A 21,665-nucleotide genomic window follows, 5' to 3' on the forward strand; every position below is an offset into this window, starting at 1 on the left:
AAAACCCTGTTTATACATGTTCAGCTGTCTCTCTTGAATCATGATTATTGAAAGTGGCATCAATCATTTCCTCTTATCGCAATAACAGAAACAATCAGAACTTAATAAATGAGCCGTGCCATGAGAAAACCAACATAGTGGGTGTGCGACCAGCATGGATCCAGACCAGCCTGCGCATCCGCGCAGTCTGGTCAGCTGCTGTTCGCTAACAGTTTCTCCAATTCCAGTAGGCTTTAAAAGCGAACAGCATGGATCCTGACCAGACTGCGCGGATGCGCAGGCTGGTCTGGATCCATGCTGGTCGCAAACCCACTATGTTGGTTTTCTCATGGCACGGCTCAAATGAAATTATGTAAAATTTACAATGTCATAGTCAAATTCAAATCCAATTTGGGAAAAAAATTATTTCTTGTGTGTTTACTTAGACGGGTTAAAGACATTCTTTCTAAAAGTATTCATATTTTTAGTTTTAATTCTGACATTGGATACATCCTACCATTTTCATTTCTTCTTGCATGCTTCCTCCTTTTCTTCTTCTTTGGCCCTCCTTTTCCGGCTAGATTTGCTTTCAGTCTTAAATTAGAAACCATATTGCTTATCAGCTATCTAGAGACATGATTTTGGAAATAATGCTTGAAAGTTCTTTACAAATTAATAGAAGATGTTATTCTGTTAAACTTTGACAAATGCCATCCTTAGAAAGATCTATAACCATACTAATTTCAAGTAGATTAAGTAATAGGTCAGCAAAAATATAATGGTAGGTCATAAAATATTCACATGTACATTCTTGAAAGTATAAATTCTTGACTAAATGTTGCTGGATATGACCTCAGCAAATATATAGTGATTGGTTGGATTTTTTGTTGGTTCCAAGTTATACCAACACAATCCGGGTAATACGGCAACTTGCCAGCTTTAATGGTGGGGAAGACCCCATGTACCCCGGGCACTATTTCAGACACAGGCAGGCACCTGGGTAGAACATTCTCCCTTCTGCAAGCCATCTGGATGGCTTCTTCACTTGAACAAGACTTAAATAGGTGAGTGGCAAGTTATCTTAAGTCAGCATATTGTGTACATCATAAAAACACAGGGTTAATCTTCAAAGACTAAAGCTTGAGAAGGGAGACAACTCACCTTGCTATTTCCTCTTGGAACTCTCTCAACAAGGCATCTTTAGGATCTTCATTGATCTTTGGCTTATTCTTGATATTCTTTGCTCTGTTTGCATACCTGTAACACATAAAAGGAGCACTTTAACTGAATATTTTTGTTTGAACAACTTTTCCAACATATTATAAATAGCAAGCATTTGTTCTAAATATATCTGAACTTTTAATAATTACTTTCTAGTTCTCTAAATGAACTGTGAATCTATATGTAAGGGATCAATTTTCTTGGATAATATGGTTATGTCAACCTATGAAATTCAACACCACAAACAAATAAAAGTTGTTTATTTCATTTTTTAAAATCTGAAACTCTTGAATTCATGTCCCCATGAAACAGCCATTTTCCACCCAATTTTCTGACAACAAAAATGATTAATTTCACAATATGTGTCAATTCTTCACATTTACTGTCCTTATATATACTATTGACATAACTTCAATTGGTAGAAAAGCATTATTTTACATTCAATATTAAAACATTTGAAATAGCTACCCAGAAACAGATGCTCAAATCAACCCTCTCCTAAAATTGAAACAAGTGTGCTACACTGGCAAACACATTCCCACCTTCCTCAACATTGAAATACAACAGAACAGAACTTGATACCTGAGAGTGCTCATGGTTTCATCAAAGTTATAATCAGCAGGTCCTATATTAGCTACCATAACTGTCTTTGCATTTCCACCCAGAGAATCTGTAAATATACATGTACATCAAAAACACTGATTTTACTACATCATTATTTGCTGCAACACAAAAATGTTCCAGTAATACACTTGAAAGCTGCAACTGCAGATACTTATTTTTGTTCTTGTATCGTTAAGTCAACTCAGCACAATGAAGGTCATATGGAGACTTTTCCAGCTTTTGATGGAGGATGAATACTTCAGGTGTCCTTCTGAGCGATGTTTTAGGCATGGGCAGGCATCTGGGTAGGGCCATTGACCTTCTGTAAGCCAGGTGGATGGCTTCCTCATATGAAGAATTGTACATCAAATTTGAGGTTTTGGAGTCGGGGGCAAATGATTTACAGTCAGCAACCTTAACCACTCGTACCACATCTGTACAAATATGACAGTTTCATGTGTAAATCAACTTGTTATCAACTTTCACTGACTGAACTTTAAATAGAAACAAACAAAAAGTAAATGCAGATTAACCTTACCTTGCAATAATCTGGTAAGTTTTGAATCTCTGTAAGGTATGTGTGTACTTTTGCCATCAACAAGCGCTGAGATCACGTTACCCAAGGCCGACAGAGATAAATTGATTTTTGTAGCTTCTTTTAATCTCTGACCCTAAAAACAAAGCATGCAACATGTCATATTATCTGTGTAATAAATAACTTCTTTTTTAAAAAAGATCACTTCAAAATATAAAGCCAAAAGCCTCCAAACATAATTTAAAATCTAAACACATCATTGTACTTCATCCAAAAATGGAAAGTAATGAACAAAAAAAGGTTTATATTATTCTCAGTAATGATATCAGCTTTATCTTTACCTCAGATTTAGTTTTTTCCTGTCTCTCACTACCTGCCAAATCAACAAGATTGAGACGTCCCACTCTGATGTGATTTTCTTCATCCTCACCCATCTACATGGAAAGCAAGAATGGTAAATTAAGTTTTGTGTTATATACATGGCAGCTCATTGAATGTAAAGCACTACATAATGCTGAAGTTGGTGTGAAATGGTAACTTTTACGAGTCTGTATGTGAAGAATCTGTTAATATGGCTGCTACAAAAGAAAATAATTGTGATAAAAATATAGCTCTTAAACTAATTTTATACAGTTACCCTGCTGACTTCACAGCAGTTATACTGCCCATCTGGATTCTAGAAAAGAAAAAACAATATCCGAGATTCAATCTTGCTGGTATACTATCTATAAGATTCATTTTCACTTTTCTGTGCTTTTTTGTCAAGTTTAACATCACACCAACACAATTATAGGTCACATTGTGACTTTCAAGCTTTTGAAGGTGGAGGAAGACCCCAGTTTCCCCTCTGCGCAATATTTCTGGCATGGGCAGGCATCTATATACAACAAATGACCATGCAAGTCAGCTACACGATTTCAACACATGAAAGAATTTGATGTCCCAAGCAAGGTTTCAGTCCCACAGTGGTAAGGGAGAAGTGTTTCAACTTCAGCAATTTTAACCATTTAGCCACAGAGGTCCACTGGGCTTTAAAGAGTTAATACAGTAAATTACACAACATAATAATGAAGCCCAATCACACTGATGCTACATCTAGGTAAGCATGTTATCAAGTTTTATAAAGAGCCGTCATTCTTACCTCACTACACTCTATGGTGATGATAAAGATGGCATGACTTCTAGAGCTGTGCTCATTCATGTCTGTAGCTCTGTAAAATATACATGATCACATCAAAATACTGAGAAATCATTGTCATATTATTATCATTATCTGGGGGGACTTATTTTTGTGACCTTAGTGGCTGCCTCAAACTATGGAATTATATCAACAAAACAATCCCATGTACTGTATTTTTGAAAGTTTAAATCCATAAATAATGTCCACAAAAACTTGTTGTTTCAGCCAATTCCATAAAAGTTATCAGCCAATGAAATAAAACAATTTCACATTACATCACAAACATCTAAAGAAAAGAAACAAACTTTTAAAAATACCAATTTTCTTGTATTTCATAAGTCTGTTACTTCTTAATTTGCAAAACATAATTGAGCCGTGCCATGAGAAAACCAACATAGTGGGTGTGCGACCAGCATGGATCCAGACCAGCCTGCGCATCCGCGCAGTCTGGTCAGGCTCCATGCTGTTCGCTAACAGTTTCTCCAATTCCAATAGGCTTTAAAAGCGAACAGCATGGAGCCTGACCAGACTGCGCGGATGCGCAGGCTGGTCTGAATCCATGCTGGTCGCAAACCCACTATGTTGGTTTTCTCATGGCACGGCTCATATGAAACCTGAATAATTTTCAAAGGTATCAATAGTTTACCATCAAATGAATCTGAAATTTTCAATCAATAAACAAAATGTATATGGGATAGCAATAACAGAACAAACAAATTAAAACTCCCATCTTACCCAACAGATCTGTTTTGATTACCCACATTCATCACATGCTCAATTTCTCTCACACTTTTGGTTACAAATGAAGACAAGTCCTATAAAATGCAAAAGCATGCTTAAAATGTCTTCACAGCTTATCTGATAATTCAAGTTCATCTTACAGAAATGCTGGTAAACTCTAAAATATATTTTTCTTACTTAATGTATAAAAGTTAAAAAGTGATTTTTTAATTACAACAAGAGAGCAATGATGGCCCTGTCTCACTCCTCTGATCCAGTTTTTACCTCATTATTCATTTCAACAAACATTTTGACCAAGCTTACTTTAATTCAAGAATCTTTCAATTATTTGACCTACTGGCCTAGTTCTTGACTCTAGCTGATTGAGTTTTGTACTTCACTAGATTTTAGACAGACATATTGACAAAATTTCATGATCAGGTATAAAATGTGGCCTCTAGTATGTAAACAAGATAAACTCGAGGGAAAGGCATGTATGAAGTTTCATTGAGTTGTGATGATATGTAAATCAGAAATTATATCACAAAGACACAGTTACCTTCACATATACACCTGTATCTGGCCTTTCTTTTAACTCCAATCGTTTGTTTTGGTCCTTTGACAGTAAATCCCGTATTTCCTCCTGAAAGTAAAATTTTACATTTTAAACATTGAGTAACATTTTGTTAATAATACAGGTTTTTTTAACAACACATTTAATTCAAAATATAGCAAAGAAGACAAAATGTGATTTTGTAAAAAGCTATTTTTCAAAGTTTCTAAGTAGACTAAATGTAACAGTCTAAACATGTTATCGCACTTTCACTATTAATTCAGCACATTATCATTAATTCCAACTATTTCTTTACCAGCATAAATTATCATTACTGAATCACTACACTTTTACAAAAAAATCTGAAAGCATCAAACTGTTTCTTCCATTTCAAGATTAAATACATAAAAATACCAGCCACTGATTTACAGATAAAACTGACAATTATAAAAACCTGATAAATTTCCAAGTATGAAGCTCTGATCAGGTACTGTTGGTTCTCTGAATTAGATATATGACTAAATATGTGTTCAAATGAGTTAGGTATCACACCTCGCTGCTCTGGGTCATTCTTTAGACCTGAAAAATCAACACTTCATCTTTGAGCTAACTATAAAGAAGTAGTGTTCAGAACGCCACAATGAAATAATGAAATGAAAGTAGCTGTATCAGAAATTTCAGGGCACTAGACAACTTTTGGGGACAGGTACCCATACCCTCAGGAAGGGGAATTTTTCGTCGTTTTAAGACAAAAAGGGGAAGTTTTTAGCCATATATATCTTACTACTTTTCACACTTATTAATACTGTTTTCAATCATTTCTAACTAATGTAACTATATTGCAGCAGTAACCTTCCTTAGAGGCACTATAATATAACTTGAAAGAGAGTTCATATTTAGTTGTGTCAAACAACCTATTATCAGGGGAATTTTCCTCTGAGAAAGGGGAAAAAACATATTATTTTATGAGGGGCATTGGGCCCATATTCTGCCCCAAAAATGGCCAAACAAGTGCCCTCAATTTCATGTGCATATAATTACTGTGAAACTATTTGATTTCACAAGTACAAACTTTTGTCGCTTTGGTCAAAATGCATTATATTATAAATCATGGATTTCAACTTTTAAAGACAAAATGAATGGCAATTTTTGTTTGTTCTTTAAGATTTAATTTCATTGATTGAGATTATTGACTCAATTGTGCAATCCACGAAAATTAGTCCTCCGTAAATATTAATGATATTTAAGAATTTGATGTCAAGAAAAGCTTCATGAAGAGACACTATACAATCTTTTATTATAATTACGATTGCATTATATCCAATATGTCTTCATAATGCTGCAAATAGCTCCGACTTGAAGCCAAAAATGTCAATTCTTCGTCAGACAGCACAAAATGGAACCAAAGTATTGTCTTAAAGTTATTTCAGTGAGACTTTTAAACTACACCTTAAAAACTTGTATGACAGAGCACATTTATTAACTTCTGCCTTTTTTAAAACAAGAGGACCATGATGGTCCTGAATCGCTCACCTCTTCCCACATGATCCAGTTTTGAGTATGACGTCGTTTTTTCTATTATTTGACACAGTGACCTAGTTTTTGAGCTCATGTGACCCAGTTTTGAACTTGACCTAGATATTATCAAGATAAAAATTCTGACCAATTTTCATGAAGATCCATTGAAAAATATGGTCTCTAGAGAGGTCACAAGGTTTTTCTATTATTTGACCTATTGATCTAGTTTTTTAAGGCACGTGACCCAGTTTCAAACTTGACCTAGATATCATCAAGGTGAACATTCTGACCAATTTTCATGAAGATGCATTCAAGGGTATGGCCTCTAGAGAGGTCACAAGGTTTTTCTATTTCAAGACCTACTGACCTAGTTTTTGATTGCAGTTGACCCAGTTTCAAACTTGACCTAGATATCATCAAGATAAACATTCAAACCAACTTTCATACAGATCCCATGAAAAATATGGCCTCTAGAGAGGTCACACATTTTTTCATTATTTGACCTACTGACCTACTTTTTGATGGCACGTGACCCACTTTCGAACTTAACCTAGATATCATCAAGATGAACATTCTGACCAACTTTCATACAGATCCCATGAAAAATATGGCCTTTAGAGAGGTCACAAGGTTTTTCTATTTTTAGACCTACTGACCTAGTTTTTGACCGCACATGACCCTGTTTCGAACTTGACCCAGATATCATCAAGATGAACATTCAGACCAATTTTCATGAAGATCCATTGAAAAATATGGCCTTAAGAGAGGTCACAAGGTTTTTCTATTATTTGACCTACTGACCTAGTTTTTGATGGCATGTGACCCACTTTCAAACTTGACCTAGATATCATCAAGATGAACATTCAGACCAACTTTCATACAGATCCCATGGAAAATATGGCCTCTAGAGAGGTCACAAGGTTTTTCTATTATTTGACCTACTGACCTAGTTTTTGATGGCATGTGACCCAGTTTCGAACTTGACCTAGATATCATCAAGATGAACATTCTGACCAACTTTCATGAAGATCCATTGATAGTTATGGCCTCTAGAGAGGTCACAAGGTTTTTCTATTTTTAGACCTACTGACCAAGTTTTTGATGGCACGTGACCCAGTTTCGAACTTGACCTAGAATTTACCAAGATGAACATTCTGACCCATTTTCATAAAAATCCCATGAAAAATGTGACCTCTAGAGATGTCACAAGGAAAAGTTTACGCACGGACAGACGGACGCACGGACGACGGACACTGCGCGATCACAAAAGCTCACCTTGTCACTTCGTGACAGGTGAGCTAAAAACAAGAGCTGTCCATAAGACAGCAAATGCTCGACTATTTGAATTCTTGTCACAGAAGCAGGAATATTACCCTAAATGTTAAAATATCTATACAGTTTCAAATCAGTATCTGCATTAGTTTTAGAGATAATAGCTTGCATGCAAGACTTAAACCAGAAGTTTTTATGTTCAAAAAGGTACATAATTTTGCAAAATACATGTCAGTTATTGGACTTGATGCTATAAACTGGTTTTATAAACCCGAAGAAACGTGTGAAGTTTCAATTCAATATTTGCATTTGTTTTTGAGATACTAACTTGCATGCAAAACTTTAACCCGGATTTTCGAAGTCCAAAAGGGGGCATAATTTGGCAAAAATGCATGTCAGAGTTATGGGACTTGATGATATCACCTAGTTTTATAACCTGAATACATGTGAAGTTTCAATTCAATATCTGCATTAGTTTTGGAGATATTAACTTGCATGCAAAACTTTAACCAGGATTTTATAAGTCCAAAATGGGCATAATTTGGTCAAAATACATGTCAGAGTTATGGGACTTGACCCAGTGAGGTTGGTAATTGACCTAGAAAAAGAAAAAGTAAGTTTCAAAGCTATATGCTTTTAAATGATAGTTATATGTACTTGCATGCAAAACTTTAACCAAGGTGTGATGCAGACGCCAGGGTGAGTAGAATAGCTCAGACTTTCCTATGAATAGTCGAGCTAAACATTAACATAGCAAAGCATAGTTTGCCTTTACAACATTCTGACATAGTACATAATCAACATTTACCTTACACTGCATGTATTTTGCCAATAAATATGATTATATCTATGCAGCACTGCAAAGTTTGCCTGTACAACATTTTGCCATAATCATTGCTCACCTTATACTGTATGTGTTTTGCCATATTAATTATGTTGATAATACTGATGCACTGCAAAGTTAACCTGGACAATAATTTGCCATAAACATTATTTACCTTGCATTGTATGTGTTTTGCCTGTCCCAGTCTGGCCATAAGCAAATATAGTACCATTAAAGCCCTGTAAAACATTCTCCACCAGGTCTCTAAACGTCTCCTCATACAAATCTTTCTGTTTAGAGCTATAACAACAAAATACAAATAAATATTTTGTGGACACATTATCTTAATAGCTTATTATCATACTTTATCAATAAATTTACACCCCCCACACACAAAAATAAACTCCTTACATCTTCATTCTAATTCAATCTGTGTGAAGTGTATGCTGGTCTTTTTTTCAATTTTCGCTAAAAGTTGACAAATAATCTGACAGATACTTACTTCCAATCATAAACTGTATCAAATGTAAAGGTTTTCTTTGGATCTGATGGAGGCAGTTTTGGATTTCTAATTTCTATCACTCCTCTTTTAGTATTCATCTCTACCACCCTGTATAAATTAAGACAAAACTTTGTTATTGTTATAAAGGCAGTCTATTCTGCTATAGCAAAATCAATATTTCAAAAGGACAATGTAATAACATGTATCGAGGACATTTTTCCATATAACTAAGAAATAATATATCCAAAACAGTGATTTTTTCATTGAATAAGAGCAGTGGAGTTCAGATGCAAAAGAATTATATCACGAAGGTGAGCCCGACTGATATACCTAGTAATATCTCTATTCAATGTCCTGCTACTATACCCCAGGCTATGACATGATTTTGTAGCCTAAAATGTCACAGTTTCAGTTTTCTTTATTAAATAGAAAAAACAAACTGGGTCATTTCAGAATCAATGTTACAGATATTGTCACCAGATAACAGCAAAATTCAACAAAGTCTAGCCGATTAACATAAAATAAAACAAACTGCAAATGAAACTAACATAATTGGAAATATTGTTGAGTCAGCTGACATAATCTTTTTTTGTCATGAAAAATTATGACATGCACTTTTAATCCACCATCAAATAAATCTTTAGACGGTAATGCTACCTTTCAAATCCTTTCTGAACTTCCTTCTCTGATAGTGGACGACATCTCACCACAACTTTCACACATTCTGACTTCTGTGGAATGTCAATCTTTGGTAAGTCAGACTACAAAAATAAATGTATTTTTGGTAAATCAGATTGAAAACAAGAAACATGGAAATTCCGTGAAAACCAGAATTTCAAACTTTGCATCAAACCATCATGTTCTGTTTAAAAAAAAAGGTCATGTTCTGTTGTACACATTTGATTGCATCTGATCATGCTATTCAGAAGTACAGATACAACTAGAGCTATCACTGAAGGTGATGAATGTACCCCCCGCACGCACTGACACAGTACATTGCAATTTGACGCACACAAGATTGCGTAATTATGTGGACTGTATATACATAGACTCTATGTATATAGTATAGTAACAAAAAACTAAGTCCCCTAACTCTTCAGAATATTTTTCTGAAAGAACCTCATATGCACCATGCACAAGTAAGATTAGTACTGTGTGCAATGGTTTGGGAGATTAGGCGCGCACAAGATTGCATATGCAGACTACTATGTATATAGCATAGTAACAAAATACAAAGTCCCATAACTCTGCAGAATATTTATCTAAAAGAACGTAACATGCACCATGCACAACTAGGGTTGGTACTGATCACTTGTGTGAAGTTTCATTAAATTGTGTGCAAGGGTTCGGTAGATTAGGCACGCACAAGCTTGCAGATGCAGACTGTATGTATATAGTATGTTAACACAAAAACAAAGTCCCATAATTGTGCAGAATTTTTTTCTGAAAGAACCTAACATGCACCATGCACAACTAGGGTTACTACTGATCACTTGTGTTAAGTTTCATTCAATTGTGTACATGGGTTCAGGAGATTAGGCGCGCACAAGATTGCATATGCAGACTCTATGTATATAGTATAGTAACAAAAAACAAAGTCCCGTAACTCTGCAGTTTTTTTTTCTGAAAGAACCTAACATGCACCATGCACAACTATTGTTGTTACTGATCACTTGTGTAAAGTTTCATTCAATTGTGTCAAAGGGATGAGGAGAGTTGGTGTGCACAAGATTGCATATGCAAAGTCAATGTATATAGTATAGTAACAAAAAACAAAGTCCCATAACTCTGCAAATTTTTTTCCTGAAAGAACATAACATGCACCATGCACAACTACTGTTGTTACTGATCATTTGTGTGAAGTTTCATCAAATTCTGTCAAGGGGATGAGGAGAGTTGGTGCACACAAGATTGTGTCTACAGACAAACAGACAACCTGAAACCAGTATACCCCCACTTACAACTTTGTTGTCGGGGGTACAACAAGCATAGACTGATGTAGAAGTTCTGTTATACTGAGGCTGTAGATTTAAATGAGTTGTCAGGAGGAAAAGGGCTTGACTATTTCAATGTTGGATAGTGAAAATAGGCATATCTTAGGAAACTAGAGCAACCACTGGAGTAATTAATGCCTCAGACATGGCTAGTGATGTTGGATAACTGTCAAATCTCGGGGTAATAACAGAGACAAAAGTGACATAATTCAAAGAATATTTCTGCTGGAGTAATGTACCTTGTGTCATATGATGTTGGTGATAATGTGGAACAAATATGTCAAGTCTAAATCAAATCCATTTGGTAATTATCTAGATAGAATGAAGGTGGATCACACCTATAAGGACTGAACTTAAGACTTTTTTCGGAACACATCACAGCTAGACTTAATAGTCGAAATTCTGCTGAGTGTGAAATCAAATGGCATTTTCAATGCAAAATAATCATGAAATTTGTAATTTTTTGACTTTTGACCAAATTTTTGATATGTGCGCACCTATTTTTAAAACAACTTCTTGGCCAAAAGAGCCTACTATTGTCTCTGGAATGTCAGAGAATGTATAAAATGCATCCGCTTGGCTCTTATTCAAGACAGAATGAATCATAATTCAGAAGTAACACTGACTTTGACCTAACAGAGACCTTGACCTGAATGGCGAAAAAGAACCCCAATCCCCTAACCTTTCTTTCCAAATAAGCTACCTGCATACAAAGGTCCATTGCAATATCTCTTTCCTAACTATAGCTATGAGCGGAAAGTGTTTTTCTATTTTTAGAATCAGTGACCCCTAATACAATCTAAAGCCAGTTCTTCAAAATAAGCTTGCTGTACACTAAGTTTGGTGTCAGTATGTAATTTGTAATTAAAGTTATAAACCAGAAACCATCTTTTTGATGATTCCAGCAAAAAACAAGAGCACCACCTTGCGGGTGCTGACGCTCATCTGATTTTTTTGTATAATAGAAATACTGTCCTACCCATGATTTTCTAAGTCTAAAAAGGGCCATCATTCTTGCAAAAAGCAGGATAGAGTTAAGTTTCTTGATGTACAGCATCCGCTTATGATAGTAAAAAACTGTTGCAAGTTTTAAAGCAATAGCTTTGATAGTTTATGAGAAAAGCTGACTTAAACATAATACTCAACCAAGAAAACTGACTTTCTAAGTCCAAAAGGGGCAATAATTATTGCAAAAAGCAGGATGGAGTTATGTTTCTTGCAGTACAGGGTCAGCTTATGATGGTGAACAAGTGTTGCAAGTTTCAAAGCAAAAGCTTTGATAGTTTAAGAGAAAAAGTTGACCTAAAACATAAAACTTAACCAAGAAATCTGATACTTTCTAAGTCCAAAAGGGGCCATAAATCTTGCAAAAAGCAGGACAAAGTTAAGTTTCTTGCTGTACAGGGTCAGCTTATGATGGTGAACAAGTGTTGCAAGTTTTAAAGCAATAACTTTGATAGTTTAGGAGAAAAGCTGACCTAAACATAAAACTTAACCAAGAAAACTGATTTTCTAAGTCCAAAAGGGATAATAATTCTTGCAAAAAGCAGGATGGAGTTATGTTTCTTGATGTATAGGGTTTGCTTATGATGGTAAACAAGTGTTGCAAGTTTCAAAGCAATAGCTTTGATAGTTTAGGAGAAAAGTTGACCTAAGCATAAAACTTAACCAAGAAATCTGATATTTTCTAAGTACAAAAGGGGCCATAAATCTTGCAAAAAGCAGGATGGAATTATGTTTCTTGCTGTACAGGGTCAGCTTATGATGGTGAACAAGTGTTCCAAGTTTCAAAGCAATAGCTTTGACAGTTTAGGAGAAAATCTGACCTAAACATAAAACTTAACCAGGCAACACCGACGCAGACGCTGACACCGATCAAGTGATGACAAAAACTCATCATTTTTTTCAAAAAATCAGATGAGCTAAAAATCATTAAACTCTAATTTTAGTTACTGTGACCTTGGCCCTATGGCATCTAAATGTTTTTTTTATTACAAAACAATTGAAAAAAAATAAGCCCAGACAGGGATTAGAAGCACTACTGGTAAGTTTTTCTATAATATGACCTAGTAACCTAGTTATCTATCCTGGGTCATCCAATTTTAAACTTCTATATTTTCATGGAGACTGTCCGAGACAAACATTCTGATCAAGTAGAAATGGGCCACTGGTGTTAACAAAGTTTTCCTATGACTTGATCTAGTGGCCTAGTTTAAGATTTCAGGTATCACAGTTTAAAAACTGATCTAGATTTCTTAGAAACAAACATTCTGGCAAAGTTTTATGAAGATGAGGTAGAAAATGTGGCCTCTAGAGTGTTACAGAGGTTTTCCTATTAATTGTCCTAGTGACCTAGTTTTTGGATCTAGATGACCCAGTAATGAAATCATGTAAGGTTTCATTGTGGGTTCATTACGATTTAGTCAAATTTGTGAACTTTGGAGTGTTAAAAGTCAAATTGTTGACAACATGTGACACATGACGACAGACAGGGTGATCATAATAGCTCACTCAACAAATAAGATTAGAGGAAGTTGTTTAAAGGTATTTCTACTTTTAGCTCTAATGGCCTCTAAAAGTCAGATGCCCCAATTTGAACATATTTACAATGATGACACTGACCAAGTATAACAATTTATTTATTTTGTTGGGTTTAACGTCGCACAGACACAATTTTAGGTCATATGGCGACTTTCCAGCTTTAATGGTGGAGGAAGACCCCAGGTGCCCCTCCGTGCACAATTTAATCACGAGCGGGCACCTAGGTAGAACCACCGACCTTCCGTAAGCCAGCTGGATGGCTTCCTCACGTGAAGAATTCTACGCCCCAAATGAGGTTTCGAACCCACATCGATGAGGGGCAAATGGTTTGAAGTCAACGACTCTAACCACTCGGCCACGGAGGCCTCCCAAGTATAACAAGTTTAATGAAGATTCATCAAGCAGCTCATAAGAAGTTGTTTATGGTACCGGTATTCTAGTTTTAGCTCTAGTAGCCCCTGAAAGGGGCCAGTTTCCCCCATCTGAACAAAAATTAGAAGGACTTTACAGTGACACTACAGACCAATTTTGATTAATCAATCTGTTCATGAGAAGTTGTTTAAAAAATATTCCTACTTTAAACTCTTGCAGCCCCTGTAAGAGGCCAAGTATCTCTATTTGAACAAGAGCTCGTAGAACACGAAATGCCCCCCTTGATGCATTCAGTAACTGCACATGGAACAGAAATTTATTTGGTCACTGTGCACAAAAGTTCTACCGTTCTTGGTCAAAGTGACCTTGACCTTTGACCTATTGACCTCCAAATCAATGGGGTTCAACTGGTGGTCATGATGTACGCTCCCTATTAAGTTTCGTGATCTTAGGCCCAAGCATTCTAAAGTTATCGTTCGGACACAATTTAACTGTTCAAGGTCACTGTGTCCTTGACCTTTGGCCTACTGACCTCAAAATCAATAGGGGTCATCTGCTGGTCATGATCAGCCTCCCTATCAACTTTGGTGATCCTAGGCTCAAGCATTCTTGAGTTATCATCCGAAAACCATTAAACTGTTCCTGGTCACTGTGACCTTGACCTTTGACCTACTGACCTCAAAATCAATAGGGGTCATCTGCTGGTCATGACCAACCTCCCTATCAACTTTCATGATCCTAGGTCAAAGCGTTCTTGAGTTATCAGCTGGAAACCGTTTAACTGTTCTGGGTCACTGTGACCTTGACCTTCGACCTACTGATCTCAAAATCAACAGGGGTCATCTGCTGGTTATGACCAACCATCCTATCAACTTTCATGGTCCTCGACACAAGGTTCTTGAGTTATCATCCGGAAACGGATTGGTCTACAGACATCAGCAAAACAATATACCCCTCCTTCTTCGAAGGGGGGCATTATAAATCTGGGAGAGGACTGTATAAAATCAATACAGACCAAGTATAATGAAAATATATCAAGCGTGTCATGTGAAGATGTCATTTAACGTTTTCTTTTTATTTTTAGCTCTGGCGGCCTCTGAAAGAGACTAAACTGTCAAACTATTTGAAAAAAAACTTGAAAAGGTCCATGCCATGATGCTACTGGCCAAGTTTTGACAGTTTCAGCTGAGAAGATGTTTAAATGTTTATGCAGGACCATCAACCTATACTAATAGCTCACCCTGAAAAAAGTTCAGGTGAGATTGCAGAAGTCTAAGGAATAAGAATGAAAAGACATATGAAAGATAATATAAATGATTTTCTCACCATTTTTAACTTGGATCTTTCAAGCTTCACCTATAATAACTCAATCTGGAAAAAAAAGTATTCAAGTCTTTAAAATATTTCAATTCATCATTTCTATATATAAATTTCTAATTGAATTTATAAATAGACATTATATCATTTAAACAAGTCAAAAAACCAAGGACCATGATGGAACTAGATCACTCACCTGACATTCACAGCTGGATGGAACAAATTAAATAATTTTAAAATTTGGCCAGCCGTTTCAGGAGAGAAATTTTCAAAGTTTTCCTTATAGTCATATAGCGAAAACTAGCCCTGCCCACTTGCTGCCATGATTTTTAAGGAAACACAATGATCTGAAGAAATTTACTAGAGGGTCATCCAAGCAACATTACTGTGAAATCATTTTGAAACCGAACCTGCAGTTTCAGAGAAGATGAGTTTCAAAGTTTTCCATAATATTATACTAGGGACAACTAGTCCTGCCCCTAGCCAAGACACTATGTTTCTTTATTAAAACAAAATGATTCGAAGGAATTTGGTTGATGGTCACCAAAGGAACATTGGTGTAGATTATTTTGAAACCAGAGCTGCTTTTGAGAAAAGCGCATGTCTCCCACAACTGCCTAACCATCTAAATAGTAAGTCAGTCTTTATATACTGTTTACTCACTACAAATATACCTTTGAAGAGTAAAAAGGCTGATTTTGGGTAATTCAAGGGCCATAATTCTGAAGTGTCTGGGGCGATTTGGCTAGTAATCCAACTTGGCTGAGGACTTATTGGCAAACACATTTTGTTCAAGTTTGGTGAAGATCGGATGAGAACTGTTTGACTTAAAGCGCGGACAAGAGTAAAAAGGCCGATTTTCAATAATTCAAGGGCGAAAATTCCGAAGTGCCTGGGCCGATTTGGCTAGTTATCGAACTTGGCCAAGGACTTATTGGCAAACACATTTTGTTCAAGTTTGGTGAAGATCGGATGAGAAATGTTCGACTTAAGAGCGCGGACAAGATGTGACGGAAACGCACAAAGACAGAAGTAAATCAATATGTCTCCCACACCACTGTGTGGTGGGAGACATAATAAGGCCAGCAGTTTAAGAGAAGATTTTTAAAGTCTTCCATACAGACATATAGGAAAACTAGTCCTGCCCCTAGGGGCCATTTTTTAATCAAAACAGAATAATCTGAAGGAATTTGATAAAGAGTCATCTAAGGAAGATTACTGACTCTGTGTTTCAAAACTGACTCAGCAGTTTCTGAGGAGGTTTTACAAGGTTTTCTTTTATGGTTGCTGTTTTGGTATCGACAGATACCCAATCTATGAATATATAAAACACAACACGTGTTACTTGTACCGCATGTATTATCAGACTAAAGCTTCTATATAGAGGGAAGTGCGCCAGAATTATAAACATCATTACGCATGCGCAATACATGAATATTCAACATGTAACATTCCGTTCGTTTTTTTTTTGTTTGTTTTTTTTTTTTAAACTTATTTAAACTTTTAACTAGAGTCTCTGGGTGTAGTAGATGGTTGGTTTCGATTATAAGTCACTGATTATAAGTAACACTGATTAGCATAAACATAATGTTAATTTCTATATTGCAATATAATATTATAATTAAGCTGTTTTAATGTTTTATTCAACTGTTGTTATATTCCACCTAGAAACAACAACTGTTTGTTATCAGTTAATGTTTATATCACACAACCCAGTCTTTGTTCGAGAACGCTGCTGGTGGCCTGACTTCTCGACCTCTAGTCGTGACATAATGCTGTGAGGAATTTTTACCTGAAATATTTTCAAGCGTTGCAGATTGTACAGGCTGTGGGGTTCTGATTGGGGAATTTTCCACAGGGTCAGTGTGGGAAGGGCTGTGGTGTGATAGGTTTATTAATTTGCGGTTCCTGCGGTATTCTGTACCTTCAGGGGTTTGTATTATATATGACCTGTTGTTATGTTTGGAAATAACCTTGGCTGGTTCCCATGTTTTTCCTCGCTGATACACAATATGATCTCCGGGGTTGAGTGGAGGTAAGGTCTTGGTGCCCCTATCATAATAATGTTTTGATTTCTCGCGTGCTTTTTGCATTTTTTCACGGGCGGATTTGATGTCAACTAATTGGGGGGTGAGCTGTTCTTTGGTGTTAGGTAGGACAGATCGCAAGCGTCTTGAGTTTAGTAGTTGGGACGGGGAACGGTTGCAACTCTGGAGGGGTGTATTGCGAAACTCGAGCAGTGCTAGATAAATATCTGTATTTGCCGCTTTTGCTTTACTTAATATTCGTTTCGCGATTTTAACAGACGATTCTGCTAGTCCGTTTGAGTTTGCCATAGTCAGGCTCGAAGTTACATGTTTAAAGTTCCACTCTGCGGCGAACTTTGCAAATTCGTCCGATGTAAATTGTCTAGCGTTGTCTGTTTTGATTTCCACGGGCGCACCTAGTCGGCTAAAGTGTACTTTAAGCCTCCTAATGACGGTTTTACTTGAGATCGTCGGTAAATGGTCAATTTCGATGTGGTGACTGAATGCATCTACTAGGACCATGTATTGTTCGTCGTTAAATGTGAACAAGTCGCACGCGACATTTTGCCATGGAAGCTCAGGAATATCGTGTGGCAACAACGGTTCCTTGCTATTGGCTGCACGATATTTTACGCATATTGGGCATGCAAGCACGTGCTCTGTTATTTGTTTTGTCATGCCTGGCCAAAAGAGGATATCACGTGCACGGTCGACCGATTTCTGGCAACCGAGATGATTCATGTGGACTGCGTTTATCATATCCGATTGCTGTGATTTCGGAATCACTATTTTTGAACCTCTAAGTATTATGCCATCTTCAACGGCTAACTCGTCCCTATGGTTCCAATAATCCTGCGCGTCTTTACTGCACGTGCTGCGTTCATTAGGCCATCCTTCTAAGATGTACCCCTTTACAGCTTGTATCTGTGCGTCAGTTTCAGTTTCAGAATGGATTTTAGCTACTCTGTCTTCACTTATTGGGAGTGATTTTACGGTATGTACTTGGACATCCATATCCGCGAACATTTCCGGGTACGTTTCCGGTTCATAAATTCTCGACAGGGCGTCACCTATAGGGATGTTCGAGCCTTTCTTATGTACCACTTCTATATCGAAGGGTTGTAATTGCATGAGTATTCTCTGTAGTCGTTGTGGTGATGCACTTGTGATGTACGTTGTTTTTTGAAAATAGAAACGACCGGCTTGCAATCACTTTCAACGGTGGTGCGTTTACCATATATGTATTGTTTGAATTTAAGGCAACCGAACAAAATGGCTGTAGCTTCTTTTTCGATCTGGCTCCAGGACACCTGGTTTGCAGACAGGGTTTTTGACGCATATGCGATCGGTTGACCCTCCTGAAGGCATACTGCACCTACGCCCCTGGATGAGCTGTCAACCTGGAGTGTGACTGGTTTTGTAGGATCAAAGTACCTTAGAACAGGTGCTTGTGTAATCACTTGTTTAACTAGGTTAAACGATTTCGTTTGTTCGTCGCCCCAAACATAGTCTACGTCTTTTTTGAGTAATGCACGTAAGGGACTCGTTACGTCAGATAGATTTTTCGCATACTGACTCAAGTATGTAACTAATCCGAGAAAAACTTCCAGCTCTTGTCGCGATTCTGGAGTTTTCATGTTTATGATCGCTGCGATCTTATCTTTGTCTGCGGTCATGCCCTTATCGCTGATTACGTGACCGAAATATGTTACTTCGGTTTGACCGATAACAAGTTTTTCTGGATTGAACTTTAACCCTTTTTCACGCGCTCGTATGAGCAGACGTCGTAAATTTGCATCGTGTTCTGCTTTGGAGTTTCCCCAGCAGAGAACATCGTCAACGATGGATGCAACGCCCGATAGTCCCTCTAGTATTTCATCCATTTTCCTATTGAAAATATCTTGGGATGAACAGAGTCCCATTGGCAATCTATTGTATTTGTATCTACCGAATGGCGTTGCGAAAGTTGTGAGAAGCGATGATTTCTCTGACAACTGACACGAGTAATAGCCTTTTGTGGCATCTAGCACGCTGAAGTATTTTGCGCCATGTAATTTTGACGTTATATCTGTCAATGTACGCATGGGGTAGTAAGGTCTTTTTATAGAGTCATTCAACATTTTTGGGTCTATACAAAGGCGGAGTTTATCAGATGAGCGTTTCTCTACGCAGACTAATGCGTTCACCCAGTCAGTGGGCTCTGTGACCTTGGAAATAATACCTTGACTTTCCATTGACTGTAGTTCGTCTTTAAGTTTATCTTGTAGTGCAAATGGGATTTTCCTAACGGGGCACACAATGGGGTCGGCATTTTCCTTGAGCTCAATTGAGCATTTCCCCTCAAAGGTCCCAATCCCTTGAAATACGTCACTGAATTCAGACAAAATAGCAGATTTGTCTGGGCTCTGTTTCTCAATTGCATAGGTTAGTTTTATTAACCCTAACTCAGACGCAGTCTGGAGATTTATTAGTGCGGGGGCGTTGACTTGATCAACTATGTAGAACTCAGCATGTGTACGTGTTTCTTTGTATGAACACTGCATCCGTACTTTCCCTAGAACGGTTAGCTGGTTTCCTGTGTAAGAGGTCAATTTGGAGTCAGGGGGTGACAAGGGGTAATGAAGGTCAGTTTGTTGGAATAATTGGGAAGGGAGAATATTTACTTGGCTGCCTGTATCAATCTTAGCTTTGATTTTGGTATCGTTTTTGCCAACAGAAATTTGAACAACAGCATTGTCAGGTCGAGAAGAAAGACTACTTACAGTGTGTACGAAAAATTCCGAATCACTCGAGTCACTTTCACAATATTCCTCATTTTCAACGTAATTTACATGTTAGATGTATGTTTTGCACATTTTTGCAAAATGATTGTATTTAGAACACTTGTTGCAAGTTTGTCCCCAAGCTACACAGTCTTCTCGCCTCTTGTGTTTCTTTTCCCCACACCTGGAGCACTGGTCGTCGGGATGTTCACGTTTCTCGGGCTTTTTCCTTCGTCTCCATCCAGTGTTGCTCTGACTTCCGTACTGGGGCTCGGACCGTTTTCCTGTGGGTTTCTGCTTACGAACCCAGTCAACGTCCAATTCGTTTTCTTTCTTTTTCATTTCCTGTAGTTGTTTTCTGTTGAACTCGTATGATTGTACAATTTGTATAGCATCTTCTTTTGTCAAGTCCTTGCCCTTCGCGAGCAGTTTCTCTCTGACTTTTTCAGAGGAGCATCCGAAGACAATCCTATCTCGGATCATTTCGTCCGTGCGGTCTATCGTGCCAAAATCACAGTCTTTCGCGATTATGGTTAATCTTGCTATGTATTCATCTATTGGCTCGCTGTTCTGTGTTTCACGGTAAAATTTGTAACGTGCAAACACGGGGTTGGCCTTGGGTTCACAGAACTCTTTGAATTTTGTAAATATTGTTTTAGCTACTTTGTTTTGTTCGTCCGTTAAATTCCACGAGGAGTGTATTGTTCTTCCTCTGTCTCCAATCCAAAGTAAAATATATGCACATTGTTCTTTTCCGGTACTTCCCTTGAGGGGACCGTCAAACATTAATTTACAATGTTTCTCGAATTTATTCCATGCGTCTGGTAGGTTGCTCGATTCCCAGTCCATGGTTGGATAAGGTACACCTTTTAAATCCATCTTTTTCACTAAATGTGTATAATGAATTATGAATGAATGAAAATGTTTTTATCCCAGTTCTGTCACCATGTTTTGGTATCGACAGATACCCAATTTATGAATATATAAAACACAACACGTGTTACTTGTACCGCATGTATTATCAGACTAAAGCTTCTATATAGAGGGAAGTGCGCCAGAATTATAAACATCATTACGCATGCGCAATACATGAATATTCAACATGTAACAGTTGCCACTGTTAACAGAATTCTGCATGAATGACATAGATTTGATAGAATCTAAAAGGGGACCACTCAGAAGACAAAGTTATTCCAAGATATGTAAATTCTGTTACAATATTTAGTTTATGGTTTTTACAAAATAATTCAATGTCTTCAGATCATGATGTTTATCATCTTTTTCTTTAAAATACTACAAGAAATTGTAACAGAGTTACCAATGTCACATGCCTACTTTGCCTAGGGACATTTTTCACCAAATATATTACTAACCAATATAATATCTCCTTCAAAGTGAAAGGAGCAACATACTAAAAATGTCTATCAATCATAATTTTATATCACATCATTCATGCAGAGGAAGTGTAGCTTGAAAATGTCTGGAAATCTATAATTCGTGAACACATCTATATTTTAAAGATTTTTTTTTGTATTTTTTATTTTTAAATATTGGTTAAGAAAAAAGAAATAAAATATTTTATCACATCAAAGCGAAGTAATAAATAAACAATGAAATGTATGACTTTGGGAGGCAAAAACTATATTGTATTAATACTTGAATGTTGAAGCCCAAAGGGCAACAATGTCGAGTCCATTATTTGTTGACACCATCTAAATTGTTAGCCATTTGTTCATAGTAATATAA

General features: G+C 36.9%; 1 protein-coding gene across 2 annotated transcripts in view; it reads right to left on the reverse strand.

Moving 5' to 3' along the window:
* The window catches only part of LOC123536325 (kinesin-II 95 kDa subunit-like), a 133,756-nt gene that overhangs the window by 108,446 nt on the left and 3,645 nt on the right, over positions 1-21,665 (reverse strand). For both annotated transcript variants that reach the window (XR_008368045.1, XM_045319432.2), the window contains exons 2-14: positions 15,140-15,184; positions 9,564-9,667; positions 8,907-9,014; positions 8,580-8,704; positions 5,246-5,370; positions 4,798-4,881; positions 4,254-4,333; positions 3,480-3,549; positions 2,680-2,772; positions 2,342-2,474; positions 1,783-1,870; positions 1,141-1,236; positions 497-573 (exon numbers count right to left, since the gene is read on the reverse strand). Coding sequence is in view for 1 of the 2 variants with exons in the window: in XM_045319432.2 (XP_045175367.2) it covers positions 497-573; positions 1,141-1,236; positions 1,783-1,870; positions 2,342-2,474; positions 2,680-2,772; positions 3,480-3,549; positions 4,254-4,333; positions 4,798-4,881; positions 5,246-5,370; positions 8,580-8,704; positions 8,907-9,014; positions 9,564-9,667; positions 15,140-15,142 (1,186 nt within the window). In the remaining variant the exon portion in view is untranslated. The remainder of the gene's footprint in view (positions 1-496; positions 574-1,140; positions 1,237-1,782; positions 1,871-2,341; positions 2,475-2,679; positions 2,773-3,479; positions 3,550-4,253; positions 4,334-4,797; positions 4,882-5,245; positions 5,371-8,579; positions 8,705-8,906; positions 9,015-9,563; positions 9,668-15,139; positions 15,185-21,665) is intronic.

The sequence above is a fragment of the Mercenaria mercenaria genome, chromosome 17, assembly GCF_021730395.1.
Source record: "Mercenaria mercenaria strain notata chromosome 17, MADL_Memer_1, whole genome shotgun sequence".
Classification (NCBI taxonomy): Eukaryota; Metazoa; Mollusca; class Bivalvia; order Venerida; family Veneridae; genus Mercenaria; species Mercenaria mercenaria.